The following is a 22,224-nucleotide window of genomic DNA, read 5'->3' as shown; positions in this document are numbered from 1 at the left end:
TAGCTAATGAATCCACATAACATATGTGATCGCATATATTGTAATAAATAGGTTTAAAAAATTATAAGGAAAAATTATTTGCTATATAGTTTAATTAATTTCTTAACTGCACCAAATGTCTACATTGTAGTAGACTTAAGTTTTATAGCTGTAGTGTTATTAATGGAAAATGTTTGTATATTATATATTGTATCAAAGAAATGTTATACATGTAAAACTGTATGTAGATATATAAACATATAAGGTAGAGAATGTTCTCAATGTACCTATTTTTATGTAACAATCTTCTGTAAAAAGTGTAACTGGGCATGATCTTGTATAACATAAATAGGCTTAAATCCGGCCATGTTACATACATAAGTGTAGTTATACAACGTTAACCAGCATTACAGAGTACATGTATATGTAATTTGTTGTTTTACTTGTGTACCAGACACAGGCCTTAGCCTGTTAATGCTGGCAGCAATGATTTTGTACGTAATTGTATTGTTCCTGTTGTAATAGTTTCAAATCTCAGTGCCCTTTGTTGCTTTTTAATGCCTTTAGCAGCAGACACCAGTGGAAGTGTTAGATCTGTTTTGTATTTATCTGCAGTCATGTGATTTGCTATTCACCAGTCATAATCATGTGACAAAGTTAATGTGACAGGTGTTCCGGGATTTTGCCTACACTCTGATGAGTCACAAAAATTGTGTGATACTATAAACAGTGGTATATAAACAAGTAGTTTTGTAAATATTTTTCAATTCTGGTCTGTGAAGAGAGTATAAGGTTTATTTGTGAAGGGAGAGAGAGGGTGTTGGTAAGTGTATACATGTAATGGTAAGGGTCATATAGTACTAGTGAAGAATTATAAATATAGCTATAGAGTGTTGGTAATCAAGGCTGGTGAATTATATTGGCACAACTGTCATAATTATTGCTACATTGTATGTATGTTGACTCCAGTGGGAATGTCACCATTGAATACACACATACTGTATTCGACCCAATAAGAAATTGATAAAAATGAAAAGGTGTTAATAAGTTAAAATTATTGCAAATTTATACCGTTTTATGTAGTTTTGGTCCTTATTTGTGCCTGGGCAATTGAAATTGAGGCCTCAAAAAGGGGGATGGGGGCTTATAGGGACATGGGCGCTTATTGGGTAGAATACAATATATATCATTAGTTATAATATTTGTTGTTAAAGTTATACTTTATTATGATAATGCTTATCATAAATATAATTACTGGTGTTATATATATACAGATAAATACCTTCAGATCTCTTTGATAATGTTAAAAAATACACTGAAAGACTAATTAGTTAGCTTAACAATTGCCATTTTTTTCATCTTTCTAGAACTCAAACTTAAGCATAAATTTTAATATGATTAAAACAAGCTACAATGTTTTTATCAAGATAGCAAAATACCAACAAAAACAAAAACCCAGATAGTGATATGATATATATCATCGGGTTATAGTACTAGTAATTATGTAATGGGCGAGTACAGTGCATAATGTATAGCTAGCTAGGCTGTCCTCATTGCATGCATCTTATTCAATAATTTTTCCAAACCCATACTCAACACTACATATTTATATATATTTATATAGAAGTACATTTCGTTATGTTAAATTCAATTGTACCATATAAGTTCTCAGGAGCACATCGTTGAAACCTTTTGCTCTGATGAGTTAATTAGAGGTAGCTAGATCTAGAGAACTTTACAGATATGTCAATAAATTAAATCCTTAACAATGTCGCTGATGTTTTATTTCTTGAAGTATATACCCGTATATCTATAAAGGTAGTAATTGGGTAAGGGTACGTATCATATCAGAGATGGGTCTCGCAACCCTCAGTGCCTTGTACAGATCTATGTTTATTGCCATTACATTAACCTCTGATGAATTTACAACTGGTGAAATTAGCATAATTTATGACAGCTAATTTAAAAAGCATGTGTCTTTGTCTTAACTCATGACCCAGTCAGCTGATCATGGTCATGGGGTTTTAAAAGGAGTAGCCACTCTATATGGTGATTAGGTGGTGAATGTACTTACATGTGTGGGTATATATACTTACATTGTATTGTAAGTTACGACATTGGCCACAGCAGACTTTCTTAACTGGTAAGATAATTATATAAAGCTGCAACCTACATGGATTTTGCATTATAAAGTACCAGCACAGTGTGGTTAAAGAATTAAATTATGTCATTAACTACATTTACTGTATGTGTCGTTAATTCATCAATACAAGTGTTACAAGTTTATGATTTATACACTCGCATCATGTGAATTCATGATCAGAAATGGTGGTGACGAATAATTTTTACTGCTGATTTCCAGAATGAAGTTGAATTGTTATTTATATTAATTTGATTTTTTTTTCTACTGTTTCAGAAATCTTGAGTGAATTTATCAAGGATGATGTACGCTTTTGTGTTGTTGGCCTCCGTGGCCTCAGTATGCCTTGGCGTCCCCAACTATATCCATTGGTTTGAAATGGAACCAGCAAAGAACATCCTGGAGGCTAAACCCCATCTGCTGGGCCGGGAACAGGCCAAAGTGGAATTTGATGACGACTTCACTGAATTCAACAACTTCAAACAGTTATTCGGTAAGTGGATTTTCATAAATACGGAATCGTAAGTAATTTTATCCTCATTAAAGATATCAGGAAGATAATGTTATTTAAAATCTGCAGTTTGGTAATGTGTATTATATATATCATACATGGCCATGGCTGATTTTGAAGTTTAAACCATCTACATTTTGCATTCTTTTCTGCCGGTATTTCTTAGTATTATAACACAGAAAAAGCTATATAAATATTGTTAAATTTTCTAATAAAGTTTAAGATCAAGTGACAGGAATATCCCATATAATCATAATTATGTTTTTGTGCAACTTTTTTAAAAATAAGTAATTACTTTTGTGTATATAATCTAAAAGAAAATTATATCCATATGCTTGAAAATACAGTTTGTAGCATTAGAGATGTGAGAAAAAATCATCAGTTTAAAACACCCAAGATAATGAGAGGAAATAATTGTTCTCATTATCACTTGAGACAAACATAATTTGGTAAATTTGGCCACTGACATAATGTACTAACTATCAAAAATGGTCATGTGATAGAGTGATTAAGTGTGTGGGAGCCAATGCACTGGGGGACTAGGCTGACATTGTAAAAATATTGTACTAATGATGTGTCACAGTAGATCCTTAACACTGAAAATTGACCTCCACTCAAGTGGCGGATATGATCTTAGGCTTGGTATATAGTACAGTGTGTCCTTATGACGATACACATCCAACATTTTAACAAATTAAATTCATTGGAAAAAATTACATTCAGCATAAACCTCAATAGATTATATCATATATATTACATACATTTGTAGGAGTACATAATGTATATCATCACTGAAGTCAAATATGAATTCCATGATGTGGCTATATACCTAGACTGTAGTTGGTACAATGGGCAAAATGTTGAATGTGTATGATGATATTAATTACAACAGCTAATATGCATGTAAATACATGCATATATTTGCATAGCTACAATATTGTAGCTCAAAAGACTTTTAGATGGATAATGATGTCATCTTTAGAGCTTCAATTGGTGCCTATTACTGCTAATTGAGCAAAGAAATGATTGCATGTTCAAATCATTATTAAAACGTCTGTAGGCATATTATCCTACTTGATTTATATCACTTATCTAATAAGAAATAAAACTGAACCATATGAAATATCAAATTCACAGCAAGACATTATTTTTTTATCCCCCGCCCAACGAAGTTGGCGGGGGATATACAAATGGGTTTCCGTCCGTCCGTCCGTCTGTACGAATGGTTTCCGGAGCATAACTCTAAAACCAGTAGAGATATTTCCACGAAACTTCATACACACATTGGTCTTATGGTCTAGTAGTGCCTTTTGCTATTTTTAGGTTTTCATTTTTTGCATTTTTTCCGTAACCATGGAAACATTGCTGAAAATATCATATTTTGTACCAGGTTCGTTTCCGGAGCATAACTCTAAAACCAGAAGAGATATTTCCACGAAACTTCATTGACACATTGGTCTTATGGTCTAGTAGTGCCTTTTGCTATTTTAAGGTTTTCACTTTTTGTACTTTTTTCTGTAACCATGGAAATATTGCTGAAAATGGCAGATTTTTGTGTAAGAATCGTTTCCGGAGCACAACTCTAAAACCAGCAGAGATATTTCCATGAAACTTCATTGACACATTGTTCTAATGGTCTAGTAGTGCCTTTTGCTATTTTTAGGTTTTCATTTTTTGCACTTTTTCCGTAACCATGGAAACATTGCTGAAAATATCATATTTTTTTACCAGGTTCGTTTCCGCAGCATAACTGGAAAACCGGTTGAGATATATGCACAGAACTCCATAGGCACATTAGTCTTATGGTCTAGTAGTGCCTTTTGCTATTTTAAGGTTTTCACTTTTTGTACTTTTTTCTGTAACCATGGAAACATTGCTGAAAATGGCAGATTTTTGTATAAGAATCGTTTCCGGAGCACAACTCTAAAACCAGCAGAGATATTTCCATGAAACTTCATAGACACATTGTTCTTATGGTCTAGTAGTGCCTTTTGCTATTTTTAGGTTTTCACTTTTTGTGCTTTTTTCTGTAACCATGGAAGCATTGCTGAAAATATCATGGTAAATGTTACTTTGCAAAACTCCACCCATCTTTGTGTTTATAGTCTAATATAAATGTCAAGGCTATATACCTGATTCAACAATTGCAGCCCCGCTCTACTTAAATTATACTCCATCTTTCTTTAGCTCAACTTCCTTTTTCCTGTTTTTTTTTCATACACATAAGTCTCCACAACAAACTTACTTCAGCTTTGATATCTCCATTGGCGGGGGATCTGAATGACTATGTCCTTGTTCACATATAAATATGATGGCCTTTTCCAAGGAAAATTATTCGGCAAGTCTACAATTTATGAATTTGACCTATTATGAGTAGTAAAGTAGATATTCAGAATAGTCGTTATGACTTGCCCTGTCGGGCAGGGGACTACAAAAACCTACCTGCCCGACTGGAAATTTGACTTGCCCAATAAAATTTAATGAAAAATGATACAATTTCTCTATTTTTATGATAAATTTATGATTCCTTTTGATTTTCTTAATTTTTGTGTTCTATGAGCATATTGAAGAATTAATAATTCACTGTAGTAAATATAACAAAATATGTCCTGTCCTAATAAATTGTTCCTAGCTACTGACCAGTTGGGCAAGTGATAATTATCAGGAACCTTCCAGACCTAATAACTCCACTGACACTTCAAATCTGCTTTGATGTATCTTCTTCTTTAAGTTCTTAGTCCACACAATATCGGTGATTATTAACGAGATGAACAGGTGTCTTAGCTAACAATATTCTACAAGCAAAAACTGTAAAATACCGATAGGGAAAGACCGATTTGAGCAGACTAGGTTGTGAATAGCCGGCATGGCGAACAGAACTTATAAATTTCTTGATTTTCAGTCAAAAGCTGGTCATGTATAATTAATCTTGATTCTTGCATATAATGATAAACTTTTGATTTCCACTATTGCCATACTATTGCTTTTGAGCTAGGCCTACCATTTGTTATCAATCTCAAAGCTCTTTGCCATGCTTTCTGTCAAATTACATTATGACTGTGTCATCAAAGCGCTTGAATTATCACATCGTGTATACTACATGGGTGTACAAACATCTGTTTGACCATGACTAATTATACCGATAAATCTGTGTAGACAGCTTCATAGCTCAGATTTTGTTACATGACCCGTAAATGTATCTTAAGGACTGTGATATCAACTCTACATCAGCCTAAACAAGTATCAATGGCACTAAAATATCCACCTGCCCAGTCGGGCAAGTCACAGACGTAACTGACCTGCCCGACAGGAGGTCTGACCTGCCCCGGGCAGTCGGGCAATGGTGAATTTGACCTATTATGAGTAGTAAAGTAGATATTCAGAATAGTCGTTATGTTTGTTTTGGACAAAATAATAAATAAATGCATGTATACTCTTCAAAAAATTGGAAACCAGAAAATTGTGCCCTAGTGATGTTCCATTACGACAAATAGGCACCAATTGGTACCCTGCGAAAAGGTAGTAGGCTTGGATGTATATTCGTTCTAATATTTGCAATCAAATTTTGGATTCTATATATAGGCATAAAGTAGATTACAAAGATATCTTTTCCTGTTCCTTATGCTATCAGAAGAGTTTTACCTACATACTTTTGAGGTCATCTGACCCGAAGGGTCAGGATGACCTATATAGTCGTTATGTTTCATCCGTTGTTGTCCGCCGTGCGCTGTGCGTTAACTTTTCACATTTTGAACTTCTTCTCAAGTTCTATCGGTGCGTTTTGGCTGAAACTTACATGAAATGATCCTGACATGGTCCCGACAAAGTGTTGTTATTTTTTGGGTTGATCCGAAATCCAAGATGGCTGCTGTGGCAGCCATCTTAAAAACACATTTTTGAACTTCTTCTCAAGTTGTACCAGTGCGATTTGGCTGAAACTTGCATGAAATGATCCTGATATAGTCATGACAAAGTGTTGTAATTTTTCGGGTCGATCCTCTATCCAAGATGGCCGCCACAGCTGCCATCTTGAAAACTTATTGTTAACTTCTTAAGTTTTACCAGTGCTATTTGACTGAAACTTGCATGCAATGATCCTGACATGGTCCTGACAAAGTGTTGTTATTTTTCGGGTCGATCCGAAATCCAAGATGGCCGTCACTGCCACCATCTTAAAAAGACATTTTGAACTTCTTCTCAAGTTCTACCGGTGCGTTTTGGCTGATACTTGCATGAAATGATCCTGACATGGTCTCAACAAAGTGTTGTTATTTTTTAGGTTGATTCAAAATCCAAGATGGCCGCCACAGCCGCCATCCTGAAAACACTATTTGAACTTCTTTTCAAGTTTTACCAGTGCTATTTGGCTGAAACTTGCATAAAATTATCCTGACATTGTCCCAACAAAGTGTTGTTACATTTCTGGTTTATCCAAATCAAAGATGGCTACCATGACACTATATCTAATTAATTTTCCTACATGATTATTGCCAAGGTAGTTAGATGACCGTTAAGGCCCTTGGGCCTCTTGTATTTCTTACCAGTACAAATTTTATAATGAAGGACTAGAAATAAAACACTGGTTCGATTTCTGTGACAGCTGTGTACTCTTACAATGTATCAATAGGAGAGGGAAAGAAGGGGAAACAGAGAAAAGATCCTTTTTACACATGACTGATATAGATCATTCAATGATACCAAGAGCCTCAGCTTCTAGGATCTCATCATGTTGACTCAGTAATGATCATGAGATTGTTACTGGGTTGGGGGATATTTTGATATTAATCTTTTTTTCATTCACAGACACACTTTATGAAACAAATGAGGAGAGTTCTAGGATCTCTTGTTTAGATTCTTTAATGAGATTTTTATTTCAATGTCAATTTTGTTTTCGTTTAAAGGCAGGTTTTATGAAACAGAAGAGGAGAAAATGAGGTTCAACACCTTTGCCAAAAATCTAAATGTCATTCGTGAACACAACAAGAAATTTCACACTGGAGAGAAAACCTTCTATTTGGGAATCAACAACTTTACTGACATGGTAAGTTCTGGTGCATCCAATTCTTTGTGTGTTATTTATATTTCTCTGAGCATGGTCTGCCTTCCAAGTCTCCAAAGTTTACAATATTAAATATCTTCCTTTGGATGAGTCTATTTATTTCCATTGGATTTGTTAAAATAAATAGCAATATACTTAATAATTGAAGAATGTACTCATGAGTAATTATAACTTAAAAGATGACTAATATGATGCTCTTAAATTTAAATCTTAACTCCATGATTTGCTAAATTTTTTCTGAAAGGTTTTGTAGAAAGTATTGTGATGTAATTTTTTATTATGTACAACGCTTGTTTTGAATTTTAGGAAGTTGAAGAATTTCGTCAATACAATGGACTTTTAAAGAAAAAACCAGAAAATGTAAAAACCTCAGACTGTGGCAAATACATGGTGCCCCACTTCTTAGCTATGCCCGAGTCAGTGGACTGGAGGACAGAGGGATACGTCACACCAGTGAAAAACCAGGTCAGTCATTAGGTCACCCTGTCATTAGGCCATTCCAACATCTAATCTACTGAAGATTAAATCAAAAGTTCTATTAAAGTTAAACAACATTACAAACTTTGCACACATAAGATGCTTCCAATAAATACATATTTACTATTTAATATTGTAGTGTCTGTAAATATTATAAAGATTTATACTGACCTACAGATGTTTTTACATTTTCATCAATCATTTTACAGGGACAATGTGGATCCTGCTGGTCATTTAGTACAGTAAGTATTCACTCAATACAACATTTACAATGTATCCACCTCATACAACATTTATAATGTATCCACTGCATACAACATTTACAATGTATCCACTTCACACAACATTTATAATGTATCCACCTCATACAACATTTATAATGTATCCACTTCATACAACATTTAAAATGTTTCCACCACATACAACATTTATAATGTATCCACTTCATACAACATTTATAATGTATCCACCTCATACAACATTTATAATGTATCCACCTCATACAACATTTATAATGTGTCCACCTCATACAACATTTTAATGTATCCACTGCATACAACATTTACAATGTATCCACTTCATACAACATTTATAATGTATCCACACTCATAAAACATTTATAATGTATCCACTTCATACAACATTTATAATGTATCCACCTCGTACAACATTTATAATGTATCCACTTCATACAATATTTATAATGTATCCCCTCATACAACATTTATAATGTATCCACCTTATACAACATTTATAATGTATCCCCCTCATCATACAACATTTATAATGTATCCACTTCATACAACATTTATAATGTATCCACTTCATACAACATTTATAATGTATCCACTTCATACATACATTTATAATGTATCCACCTCATACACAATATTTATAATGTATCCACTGCATACAACATTTATAATGTATCCACTGCATACAACATTTATAATGTATCCACTTCATACAACATTTATAATGTTTACACCTCATACAACATGTATAATGTATCTACCTCATACAACATTCATAATGTATCCACCTCATACAACATTTATAATGTATCCACCTCATACAACATTTATAATGTACAGTGGAACCTCCCGAAACCGATCATGGTCGGTGCATATAATTTCGGCCGGTTTAGAGAGGGTTCAGTTTGGAGAAGTGAACCGAATACCGATCATCACGATCCGGATTTAATCGATCGGAAGTCGTTTTTTACACTAGTGGACCGCATGTATGCCTAGTGTTCGTTAAAAGCGACCTATATTGATTGTTAATGTGAATGTTATCACAAAAGAGAGAATCATACGTTTAAAAGGAATTGATTACAGCAAACTTGACTTTGTTACCGCTTATAAACGTAGTTTAGTTAGTTAGTTGCGTGAATGTTCTTGGGGATGTTCTCGTCTGCAACCTACATACGACCGATCGCTTCCGGTTACGTCAAGAATCAAATTATATGGTCTAATTACACGATGATCAGTCGATGCCGGTCATTATATGACATAGTCATTTTCTAAAACAATACATGGCTTCGGCTTCTTCATACAGATAATTTACGTTATCCGACAACTACATATGTAAATAAAAAAAAACCTAGTGATTTGAATACGAAACTTTCTCTTTATTACTAGCTCTGCTTGTTTTCCTACAGTAAACAAACTGCGTGCACATGGTAGACCTTCGTTAGATATCTAAACAATAGACATGATTAAATAATTACACCACGATCTCGGGTATAATTACCGTGTACCTATAGCCTTCACATCTGTATACATGCCCAAGGACATGGCATGCAACAACTATGGTACAGGTACGTGTGTATTTCACGGTCGGTTGATCAGACCTCAATGCAATCTATCGGTGTCGCTCAGGTAAGGCCGGTTTTCAGAAGTGTATTTTAGTTACATTTGACTATTCCGATCTCAAAATCGGTCCGGTATTCGGAATTGGGAGGGATCGGTTTTGGGAAGTTTTATATACTATTAATAAAGAGGAATTCATTCCGTACATGACATCCATGTTCGGTTTCTAGAGGTGATCGGTTTTGAGAAGGTTCGGTTTTGGGAGGTTCCACTGTATCCACTTCATACAATATTTATAATGTATCTACCTCATACAACATTCATAATGTATCCACCTCATACAACATTTATAATGTATCCACCTCATACAACATTTATAATGTATCCACCTCATACAACATTTATAATGTATCCACTTCATACAATATTTATAATGTATCCACTTCATACAACATTTATAATGTATCCACTTCATACAACATTTATAATGTATCCACCTCATACAACATTTATAATGTATCCACCTCATACAACATTTATAATGTTTCCACCTCATAAAACATTTATAATGTATCCACTACATACAACATTTATAATGTATCCACCTCATACAACATTTATAATGTATCCACCTCATACAACATTTATAATGTATCCACTTCATACAACATTTATAATGTATCCACTTCATACAACATTTATAATGTATCCACCTCATACAACATTTATAATGTATCCACCTCATACAACATTTATAATGTATCCACTTCATACAACATTTATAATGTATCCACTTCATACAACATTTATAATGTATCCACCTCATACAACATTTATAATGTATCCACCTCATACAACATTTATTATGTATCCACCTCATACAACATTTTAATGTATCCACTACATACAACATTTATAATGTTTCCACCTCATAAAACATTTATAATGTATCCACTTCATACAACATTTATAATGTTTCCACCTCATACAACATTTATAATGTATCCACCTCATACAACATTTATAATGTTTCCACCTCATACAACATTTATAATGTTTCCACATCATACAACATTTATAATGTATCCACTGCATACAACATTTATAATGTATCCACTTCATACAACATTTATAATGTATCCACTGCATACAACATTTATAATGTATCCACTTCATACAACATTTATAATGTATCCACTGCATACAACATTTATAATGTATCCACTTCATACAATATTTATAATGTATCCACCTCATACAACATTTATAATGTATCCACTTCATACAACATTTATAATGTATCCACTACATACAACATTTATAATGTTTCCACCTCATACAACATTTATAATGTTTCCACTGCATACAACATTTATAATGTATCCACCTCATACAACATTTATAATGTTTCCACTGCATACAACATTTATAATGTTTCCACCTCATACAACATTTATAATGTTTACACTGCATACAACATTTATAATGTATCTACCTCATACAACATTTATAATGTATCCACTACATACAACATTTATAATGTTTCCACTTCATACAACATTTATAATGTTTCCACTGCATACAACATTTATAATGTATCCACTACATACAACATTTATAATGTTTCCACCTCATACAACATTTATAATGTTTCCACTGCATACAACATTTATAATGTATCCACCTCATACAACATTTATAATGTATCCACCTCATACAACATTTATAATGTATCCACTTCATACAACATTTATAATGTATCCACCTCATACAATATTTATAATGTATCCACCTCATACAACATTTATAATGTATCCACCTCATACAACATTTATAATGTATCCACTTCATACAACATTTATAATGTATCCACTTCATACAACATTTATAATGTATCCACCTCATACAACATTTATAATGTATCCACTTCATACAACATTTATAATGTATCCACTTCATACAACATTTATAATGTATCCACAACATTTATAATGTATCCACTTCATACAACATTTATAATGTATCCACCTCATACAACATTTATAATGTATCCACTTCATACAACATTTATAATGTATCCACTTCATACAACATTTATAATGTATCCACCTCATACAATATTTATAATGTATCCACCTCATACAACATTTATAATGTATCCACTGCATACAACATTTATAATGTATCCACTGCATACAACATTTATAATGTATCCACTTCATACAACATTTATAATGTATCCACTGCATACAACATTTATAATGTATCCACCTCATACAACATTTATAATGTATCCACCTCATACAATATTTATAATGTATCCACCTCATACAACATTTATAATGTATCCACCTCATACAACATTTATAATGTATCCACCTCATACAACATTTATAATGTATCCACCTCATACAACATTTATAATGTATCCACTCATACAACATTTATAATGTTCCACCTCATACAAATTTATAATGTATCCACCTCATACAACATTTATAATGTATCCACTTCATACAACATTTATAATGTATCCACCTCATACAACATTTATAATGTATCCACCTCATACAACATTTATAATGTATCCACCTCATACAACATTTATAATGTATCCACCTCATACAACATTTATAATGTATCCACTGCATACAACATTTATAATGTATCCACCTCATACAACATTTATAATGTATCCACTGCATACAACATTTACAATGTATCAACATTCATAATGTACATCGAAAACTAAACATTTTACTAATATACATGTATTTTGAAACAAAAATATCCTGACGCCAATATATCCCAATTTTGGGTATAGATTAAATCAATATGTTCAACTGCTGTACTTGACTTCTGGTTTTCTGTACCATTTGACTTGTTTACACATATGATTATTATATGTCAATAGCATGTGAGAAACCCCATGTAAATGTATACCTTTGAATTTTTAGACTGGTGCTCTTGAAGGTCAACATTTCCGAGAAACTAACAAGTTGGTGTCACTAAGTGAGCAACAGCTCGTAGACTGTTCTAGTGACTATGGCAACAACGGATGTAATGGTGGACTGATGGACCAGGCCTTCGACTACGTGCGAGACATTGGAGGTCTTGAGTCGGAATCTGAGTACCCTTACAAGGCTGAGGTAAGATTTTCTTACTGTAGGTTGATGAGTAATCAATGAGGCTTCTAAAGGTTAAAGAAAGTGAACAATTAATGTAAAAACATTATCAACATATGTAAGAAAACAAATTCAACTTTCTAACCAATTACTAACTCACTTTTGTCAGGGATATACATTATAAGGAATTAAAAGCATGGTTCAGGACATCTAGGCTTGGTCACAAATTTAAGAGTTACTATATATATATATTACAGCAGGCTAATGATTTTTTCTCCTGGCTATTCTGGCCCTTATCTCCCAAATCCAGTATGTCATAACATGACTGTCGATAGGATAAAACATAAAGAATGGAACACTGAACGATAGTTAAACATTTTGTTTTATTAACTGCATATAAATATTTTTATTTGATGCCGTAATTTCAGGATAAGAAATGCAAATTTCACAAAAATGAGGTCAAGGCCACATGCAGTGGATGTATGGATATTGAGAGTGGCGACGAGGACCAGCTGAAGAGTGCGGTGGCCTCCGTAGGACCAATCTCTGTTGCTATTGATGCCAGTCACCAATCCTTCCAGCTTTACAAAGGAGGTAAAACTTCTAGACATTTTTAGCACATCATCGGATTTGTTTCTCTTCAAATTCACATGTTAATTTTGTTATTATATTGAGAAAAAAAAACATCAAGATGCATGAATGGCCAACTTTTTATTAAGATTAACCTTTTAGAATTTGGGTATTTCTATTTGAACTTTGATCAGTCTATTCTCAAAAATTATTTTTAGGGATAAAAAATTATATCTGATTTGTTACTTTTCTGATGTATGTCTGAATGTGATACAAAATGTATTGATAGTGAATTTATACAATGCCTTTTATTGAAAATGAACTGACACCACATACAGCTGTGGAACATGATAATAAAATACTTTATATGTGTACAGCTGTTTTACAGAGATAATAATGTGTCATGTGTACAGGTGTATGTTGTGTACATGTGTGTATACAGATGTAATGATGTACCATATGTATGTTGTGTACAGGTGTGTATACAGATGTAATGATGTACCATATGTATGTTGTGTACAGGTGTATGTTGTGTTCAGGTGTGTATACAGATGTAATGATGTACCATATGTATGTTGTGTACAGGTGTATATACAGATGTAATGATGTACCATATGTATGTAATGATGTACCATATGTTGTGTGTCAGGTGTTATACAGATGTAATGATGTACATGTATGTTGACAGTGTGGTTAGGTGTTATACGATGTAATGATGTACCATATGTATGTTGTGTACAGGTGTGTATACAGATGTAATGATGTACCATATTATGTTGTGTACAGGTGTATGTTGTGTTCAGGTGTGTATACAGATGTAATGATGTACCATATGTATGTTGTGTACAAGGTGTATGTTGTGTTTAGGTGTGTATACAGATGTAATGATGTACCATAAGTATGTTGTGTACAGGTGTGTATACATATGTAATAATGTACCATATGTATGTTGTGTACAGGTGTGTATACTGAAGAAGAATGCAGCAGCGACCAACTCGATCATGGTGTACTGACAGTAGGCTACGGCAGTGAAGATGGCAACGACTACTGGATTGTAAAGAATAGGTAAACTCACCTCATATCTAATCCAAGTTAACTTTCTTAAGTGGAAACAACTTTCTGCTCACCTCATGTCTACTCGAAATTTACGTTCTTTAGAGGTAACGACTTTCTGCTCACCTCATGTCTACTCGAAATTTACGTTCTTTAGAGGTAACAACTTTCTGCTCACCTCATGTCTACTCAAAATTTACGTTCTTTAGAGGTAACGACTTTCTGGTCTCCTCATGTCTACTCAAAATTTACTTTCTTTAGAAGTAACAAATTTTTGCTCACCTCATATCTACACAAATTTTACTTTATTTAGAAATAATGTCTTTGCTCATCTCATATCTACCCAAAGTTAACATTACTTTCAGTAAGGAGTAACAACTTTCTGTCTCCATTGGCTACTTTAAACTTACATTTGCAAAACAGTATGACTATTAGTTACATTTTAGTGGGTCTAATATGTTGCTGTTGTTCAAACTTGTTCAAAATATGCCGATTCTGAGATACCAAGAATTTTTTTCTGGGAAGGAGATGGAAAATATTGATTTGGTCATGTGACTGCGAAAAATTTAGGGCACATTTTGCCGTCATGGCGGTGATACTTATAGGCGGAGAATACCAATGTCCGAGTAAAGGTAATTGTCGATAATACTTTCTCGACAACGGAACTAAGATCAACTGTTATGTTTTGTGTTTCTTATTTGTTACTGATTTTTTTAAAGAAAGTACCCAGGTAAGTTATGAAATATTTGTGAGTGAGACGTCAGATAGCGTTGATTTCCAACTGTTGGACGACAGCTCCATTTGATGCCGTAATTTACATGTCATTTCCTTGTGAAGTGTCAAGTTCATTTTTCATGCATATTTAGATTATATTAAGTACGATATGTTTTGACAATCAATGTTGAGTGTTTTTTTTTTATATTCTGTAATTTTCCACTCGTGAACAATCATTACATATGCCACCATTTCAAATGACTAAAGTGACTGAATGTTGTATTCCTGAATCGGCGTATTGACTGAATTTGACTCTGTGCTCAATGTTAATAACAGAAAAATTGAATGTATACATACATAAAATCTTGCTCTTTGATTTATAGCTGGGATGTTGTGTGGGGAGATGAAGGCTACATCAAGATGGCAAGGAACCAGAACAATATGTGTGGGATAGCCACCCAGGCCAGTTACCCAACTGTGAAGAAATGGTAAGTTATTTGTTTTCACTGCTCTGACCTGTCACAATATTTTGTTACGTTTATTTGTCACTGTTAGACTTGAATAGAAAACAAATGATGCTACGTTAGAATTGCAGAAATTGAATAGTTATTTTATTGATTTTGTGGTACCAAATCAATTGAAAGTCTCTGTCAAAATGTCTTTAAAGATGCTCCACTGCTGACAAATGGTATTTTTTTCACTATCAAAAACAGGAGCAGACGATTTAGTCTATTTCTTCAGTTACAAAAGTTACTTACTTTACAACATTAACACCATTGGAAAGTTTGAGCTTCTAATTTTACTTCAAGTTGAAATTATAAAAAACAATTAATTGCATCCCGAAAAAATTCCGTGGCACTATATCCTATATGGAATGAAGTACTGATTTGCACCAAAAGCAAAATACAGTCAAACCTCGATGTATCGAAGTTCAAGGGACCATCAGAAAAACTTCAAAACATCGAGACTTCCAATTATTCGTGGTTGAAATTAGACCGATGTTTTTTTTACCATGACCAACTGTGGTAGTTGTGTACATGTCGTCTCCGTTCCGTAAACTTTATAATCATGGTATTTACCACAAGCAAAACAAAATAATAACGAAGTATGCAATTTATCACATGTATTGCTATCGTTAGCAATGCATACGTATATTATAAACAAGACTTACGTGTACTAGGCCTAACCCATGTACATGTATTCGTTTGGTGACTATTTAAGCGATGGTCAATATTACGGAATGAATATAAAAACGAAAATACGTTGCAAAAACGAAACTAAAAAGGAGGAACTGAAAGCGCTACAACACCTACAAAATACTTCGATTCAGAATGATCGATTTGCTCCAGTATTTATGCCAAAGTTTTGCAATGTAACAGTTTTGAGTATGAGTTACTAATAATGTGGCTCGCTATTTACCGTTCCGTAAATTCTACAAACCGCTACCAATGGCGGCGGCGAACATCAAAAACGACTAACTGTATCTTTGCCGTACTTATGATTTAATAACACAGCTTGTAAAAACAAAGCACCGGGTATCTGCCTGATCAGTGATATTAATTATCCTGATGATATCAAGCAAGCAACACAAACTGTCATAATCCCTATTGTCCGGCGAAGGGCCGTCGCGAGACAGCTAGGTGTGACAACATGCCGCGGGGTATCGGCGAACACCTGATCTGTACAGGTAAATTTTTATTCGAATCATCGAGTGTCAGTTACCTATGATTCTATAACAAATGGTCCATGAAAAAAGGTTCGATACATCGAGAACTTCGATGCGGGAAATTCGGGACCAGACAAAAAGTTCGATACAGCAAGAAATTTGATTCATCAGAGTTCGAATCATCGAGGTTTGAGTGTAGATTATTTTATTTTATGTTTTTGTGTTAATTAGACACATATATACATGATTCTTAAAGTGATGAATATCATTTATGCTCTGTCGGCAGTGGAGCATCTTGGTGAAATTTGTGACATTAAAAAATCTGTTTTATAGAATTTCTCCAAGAAACCATAATAATAACCATCTAAAAGCAAATCGGCGAAGGAAATTATTGAGGGTTTATTAGAGTTTTTGGAATATTTTGGTAATTTTACCATCTGTTTGCTAAACTTTTACTGTTAATTTACAGAACTGCTGGTAACCTGAATCACCAACAACAAAAGACGAGGGGGGATAACTCTTACAACACAACGATGCAGAAAATAATAAACGGTTGTTAACATCATTTGGAATGGGCATTTAGAGTTAGTGACGCTATTTATACAGAAGTATAACCTTCAAATTGTGAACTGAATATGTAATGAATATGAAATTGAACATAGCTACTACTATAAGACATTTATATAGTAGATAAATGCTGTTTGGTGACAAACAAATATGCACATTATAAATCTTGTAACCATTCCATATTATATATTTTAAAACAAACACTAAATTGATGTTATTGGAAACTTAATTTTTCACCTATGACCACTATCCTCAATGTCACATAACCAGCAAATTATAAATGTGACAGATTTCTTTGTGTTAGAGCAGAGAGGATGTGTGCGAGGCAACAAGTGTGTGTGTGGGTTTGAATCAGCCTTAAGTAATTCAGGAATATCTCATTTGTTAGTGGATCTGCAATATTATTGTATTTGTTTAAATTCATATTTTTTGGGAATGTAATCAGATATTGATCTGAGTTATTTACAAAAACTTTACAAATGGGATCTGAAATGTTGTGTACTGTAGTATCATTGTGGATTTAACCATGATCTATAAGTAACCCATCCTCGATACTCCAGGGCTTCCGATCACTTACGATCTCTACACCCCTGGACTATCTCATAGTAAAACTGGTGGCAACAGAATAGAACAGGTAACTTAGTCATTTGATGTACATCAAAAGAGCCGTATAACGGTACACTGTGGCTGACTCTGGCTTTGATGTTAGGCGTCGCTCTCTCTGTAGTCTTCAAATGAAATATTTGTTAGCCTGTGATTGGTCAAATGTTTTCCGCTGAGCTGCCTTCAATTTCGCTATGAGATAGTCCAGGGGTGTAGAGATCGTAAGTGATCGGAAGCCCTGGAGTATCGAGGATGTAAGTAACCATGATCTGTAAAAGTCTGGGACAGGTTTATCTGTCTTCCTTTTTAAACCCGTGATAATTTATGCTAGTTAATCTTTTTGGGGGGGTTTAAGTGTTCAGAACATTACCTGGTGTCATTCCATGTTTTTGTTAAAAGCTTCGGATACTTTGTGATATTTTGTATATTTTTATGACATATATATATATATAGGTGTAGTCCCCTTGTGTTTTCATATCAGTGAGTGCCTTTAATAGGGAGAGACAGAGGGAGAGAAAGGGAGAGAGCTTTTACTCAGATTCACGTATCCAGACAAATATGTCCTATACAAGCTAAGAAAAGCTTTCATACTTACTTACACATGAAATCAAGTAAAATGAAGAAGATGTTCAGGTAAATAATAGGATAGGAATTGGTTTTAGATCAAACATTTCATCATATCTAAGATTTTTTTTAAATTTTGAACATTTAAAAACAATTAATTACGCAACTATGGAGAAGTTGAACTACTGATAGTAGATAAGGACTTCACTGATGTGTAACAACAGGACTAAACTTGCTGCATATTGGTCACACTTTGAGTGTGGACCATATAATTTGTACATGAATATGATGATGGAAAAGTTATCTATTGTATGAAATGAAATAAACTGTGTTTTCTATGTAAGTGTTTTTTGTATTGTTACTCACCAAGCTTACTGTATTTGTCATAGGTCGTTAAAATTGAGGAAATTAGGAGAGAGGAGGTAGGGGGGGGCAGCACTTTATAGAACAAAATTAGATCCATCATAAAATTATTGTACAAAGAAAGTCAAAAATTGATTTGCAAAAGAATGAAAATAATGATATTATGCAGTAATAATATTTTGTCTGCATTTATTGAAATTATTCAAATTCATTTCAAGTGAACTTGTGGCCTCGAAAATGGGAAGGTGCACAAACGGGGATGGAGACGATTGTTGGATTGAATATGGTAATCACTAAATACATGTATTTGTATACTTGTCACGAAACATAAACTGATGAATTATATTATACAAGGGTAGTAAGATTACAATGGGTTTCAATGACACCCAGAATACAAATATGGTTTAATATAATCATTAAAAGTATTTCTTGATCTACGTAAACCATAAATTATTATTTAAATCTGAATAGATTAACTATGTTGGTTTATAGTTGTAAACAAATTGTAATTTTACGAAATTCTGGTTCAAAAAGTACTTTTAGAGAGATTGGATGATAATTAAAAGGCTTTTATAAATACTTCCCGTCACACTACTATCCGGAAGTAAACACGAAGAAAAAACTATGAATATCCAGGTACCAGGACGTTGTTTATGTAATATTTAATTCACAAAAATGCACACTGCTGTGGATCTGCTACAGAGCCTATAGAGCCCCGATACAAAATATTGGGCCTGTGACATGTTGATATGAACGTTTGTAAAACGTTTGAGGAAAACACAATATTACACTAAACAAGCGATAACCATAAAGATATGAACTTTTCAGAGTATCCCTGAAGCAGCATCCTCTGGTTTTGAGACATGTACGTATCTTGTATGTCTAAGCTGACTAAATAGTGATATCTCTAGCAAACAACCAGAAGATTATCGTATCAATTCATGTTCTGAAAAATGGGGAACCACAAAAAAGTCATTAAATATATTCTAAAGCATTCCTCTCAGATTCTTCCTCTTATTAAAAGCAGATAATATGGCTGTGCACATTAAGGTCGAAGAAAGCAGAAATATGTGAGAAAGAAGTGTTCAAGTTTTGTCCTATTTACGACTATGGCAATGGGTACTAGTAGTTATCCTATGGCACAAAACAAGGGGGAAATGCAAAGGCACAACGAAAGCTGCACATTACATTTTCAAGGTTCGTTGATATTACAGACAGAAAACGGTTTGCTTACTTATACATTTTTGACCTGGTAGAAGGACGCTAAAACTAATCGAGTTACACATAGACGCACACATATCTTTTGAGAGTTTCAAATGAACTCTTGGATCCAGATAACGTTGATTGTGAATTTGATGGTTATGTTTCCCCTGACGTGTGAAGACGGTGTCTTTCCCAAGAACTGCCTCCTCCAATAAATACTGCTTTCGAGTGAACAAATGTCGACAATTAGGTGTCTCTCTACCCGCCTCGTGTATCAGTAATGTGATAGAGACCAAGCGCCTTATTCAACTTGAGATGATACACTATTGTTATCGAAAACCTCATTTTCTTTTCCGTCAACCTTGATGTAAATCATGTTAAAATCTATGAGGACGTCATTACTCGGACCCTTTGTCGAAAAGTCAAGAATAATACTAAGCCGACTGCCGAAACACGCCCATTCTATTCATTAGAGTACAATAAAAAGCACAAAACAATTCTTCAAACAATTACGATTTTAAACAAGTCTAGACTTGACTTTATTCTTTTGATGCCATTTTGTCAAATGCGCGTGCACTTCAAGTGCAACATACCCGACATAAGTTACTTATTTACATCCGTTTGCGATCCTACATAAAACATAGGTCATCGACAAGTTGTGTAATGCCATCTCAATCTCGGGCTCGCTTTTTCAATCTGTACCGATGTAAGTCTTATATTCATCTAATTTCCCACAAGTTGCTCCTTGGACTGCACGTCTTTCGCGTTGCTTTTGGAGGATTTTCTTTTCGTGCTACTGGCGATTGATCATCGATGGCACATTTTCTAACAATGGTGTTAATGGTGATTGTCTCTTTTCTTTATAGAAGTAAAAATAACAATTCAGAATTCATAGTGGAATTAAATATCTTGACTTTGGTATTTATAATAGAAATATACTTCCCTAAATGGTATGCAGTTGAAAAAACAATGTTTTATCGATCATACCAATGATAACTCTAAGCCAGGTCACTGACTCTTGCATTTTGACACTGTCTCCATGTCAGCCCTATCCTCTTCGGGTTCAGACGGCTCTTCTTCGACTCTTTGTGGTGAATGTGTTGAATGCCTTCTTGCTTATAGCCATTGTCCGTCAGAATGATATTTCTGATAGAGGTACCTGTTTACGATGATTTCTACTTTCTTTGTAGTAGCTGTTGGGGCAGAGGTATTACCGATTCAATTGTGGTGTTCTGATATCGGACCGTTGAACATCAGATGTTTTTGCAACCATAGAAAAGCTTATGGTCAATCACCAGTAGCAAGAGCCATATCCTCCAAAGGCAGCGCGAAAGATTGGCAGGCTATGGAGCAACTTACGGGTAACTTGAACCGATTCTTACTTGAACTTCACCCAGAGTCATTTTGTCTACTTATTTACACTAGTAAGAGCTCGAAAGGTTTGCCTCTCGTTAATTGATATTTACTAATTGCAGTTTCCGCTTAAAATTCATTTGAAAGTTTCCCTTAATAAGGCTAACTCAAACAAAAAATCGCTTTTAGTACATTTTATGGTGTTGGTTCTGTTTCTTCAAAGATAAGCTTTGATCATGATTCAACCAACATTTTGCATACTGGTCATAGCCTTTTTATTCCTTTGTATTGATATTATTGTGCATTTGATACCTATTTTAGGATCTTGGTTCAAATAAGGGATGGAATTGCTAAATGATACTGATAAAGCATCAATATGCCAAATGCCATCAGATGGTGGGCTATTCAAATCACCTTTCGTCCGTGGTCCGTCCGTCGGTCCGTCCGTCCGTCGGTCCGTCCATTA

General features: G+C 34.0%; 1 protein-coding gene across 2 annotated transcripts; it reads left to right on the top strand.

Annotated features, from left to right (window-relative positions):
• The first annotated feature begins 679 nt into the window (after positions 1-679).
• Positions 680-19,182, top strand: LOC138328838 (procathepsin L-like). Of its 2 annotated transcripts, none has more exons than XM_069275572.1 (10): positions 680-802; positions 2,396-2,612; positions 7,532-7,671; positions 7,996-8,154; positions 8,376-8,408; positions 12,935-13,126; positions 13,531-13,696; positions 14,632-14,737; positions 15,823-15,927; positions 17,575-19,182. In XM_069275572.1, coding segments are annotated over exons 2-10 (1,095 nt in total). In that variant the 5' UTR covers positions 680-802; positions 2,396-2,419; the 3' UTR covers positions 17,576-19,182. The 2 variants fall into 2 exon arrangements, with proteins under 2 accessions (XP_069131673.1, XP_069131667.1); XM_069275566.1 differs by lacking the exon at positions 680-802 and adding an exon at positions 1,975-2,122.
• Positions 19,183-22,224: the final 3,042 nt, after the last annotated feature.

The sequence above is a fragment of the Argopecten irradians genome, chromosome 1, assembly GCF_041381155.1.
Source record: "Argopecten irradians isolate NY chromosome 1, Ai_NY, whole genome shotgun sequence".
NCBI classification, from domain to species: Eukaryota; Metazoa; Mollusca; class Bivalvia; order Pectinida; family Pectinidae; genus Argopecten; species Argopecten irradians.
Note: the sequence above shows the minus strand (reverse complement) of the source record. Positions and strands in the feature narration are given on the sequence as shown.

What these genes read in the sequence shown, in the direction of transcription:
- LOC138328838 (XM_069275572.1), top strand. Translation starts at nt 2,420, where the DNA reads ATGATGTACGCTTTTGTGTTGTTGGCCTCCGTGGCCTCAGTATGCCTT. An exon ending in TCACACCAGTGAAAAACCAG is followed by an intron (nt 8,155 to 8,375) that starts GTCAGTCATTAG and finishes ATCATTTTACAG; the next exon opens with GGACAATGTGGATCCTGCTG. An exon ending in AGTACCCTTACAAGGCTGAG is followed by an intron (nt 13,127 to 13,530) that starts GTAAGATTTTCT and finishes CCGTAATTTCAG; the next exon opens with GATAAGAAATGCAAATTTCA.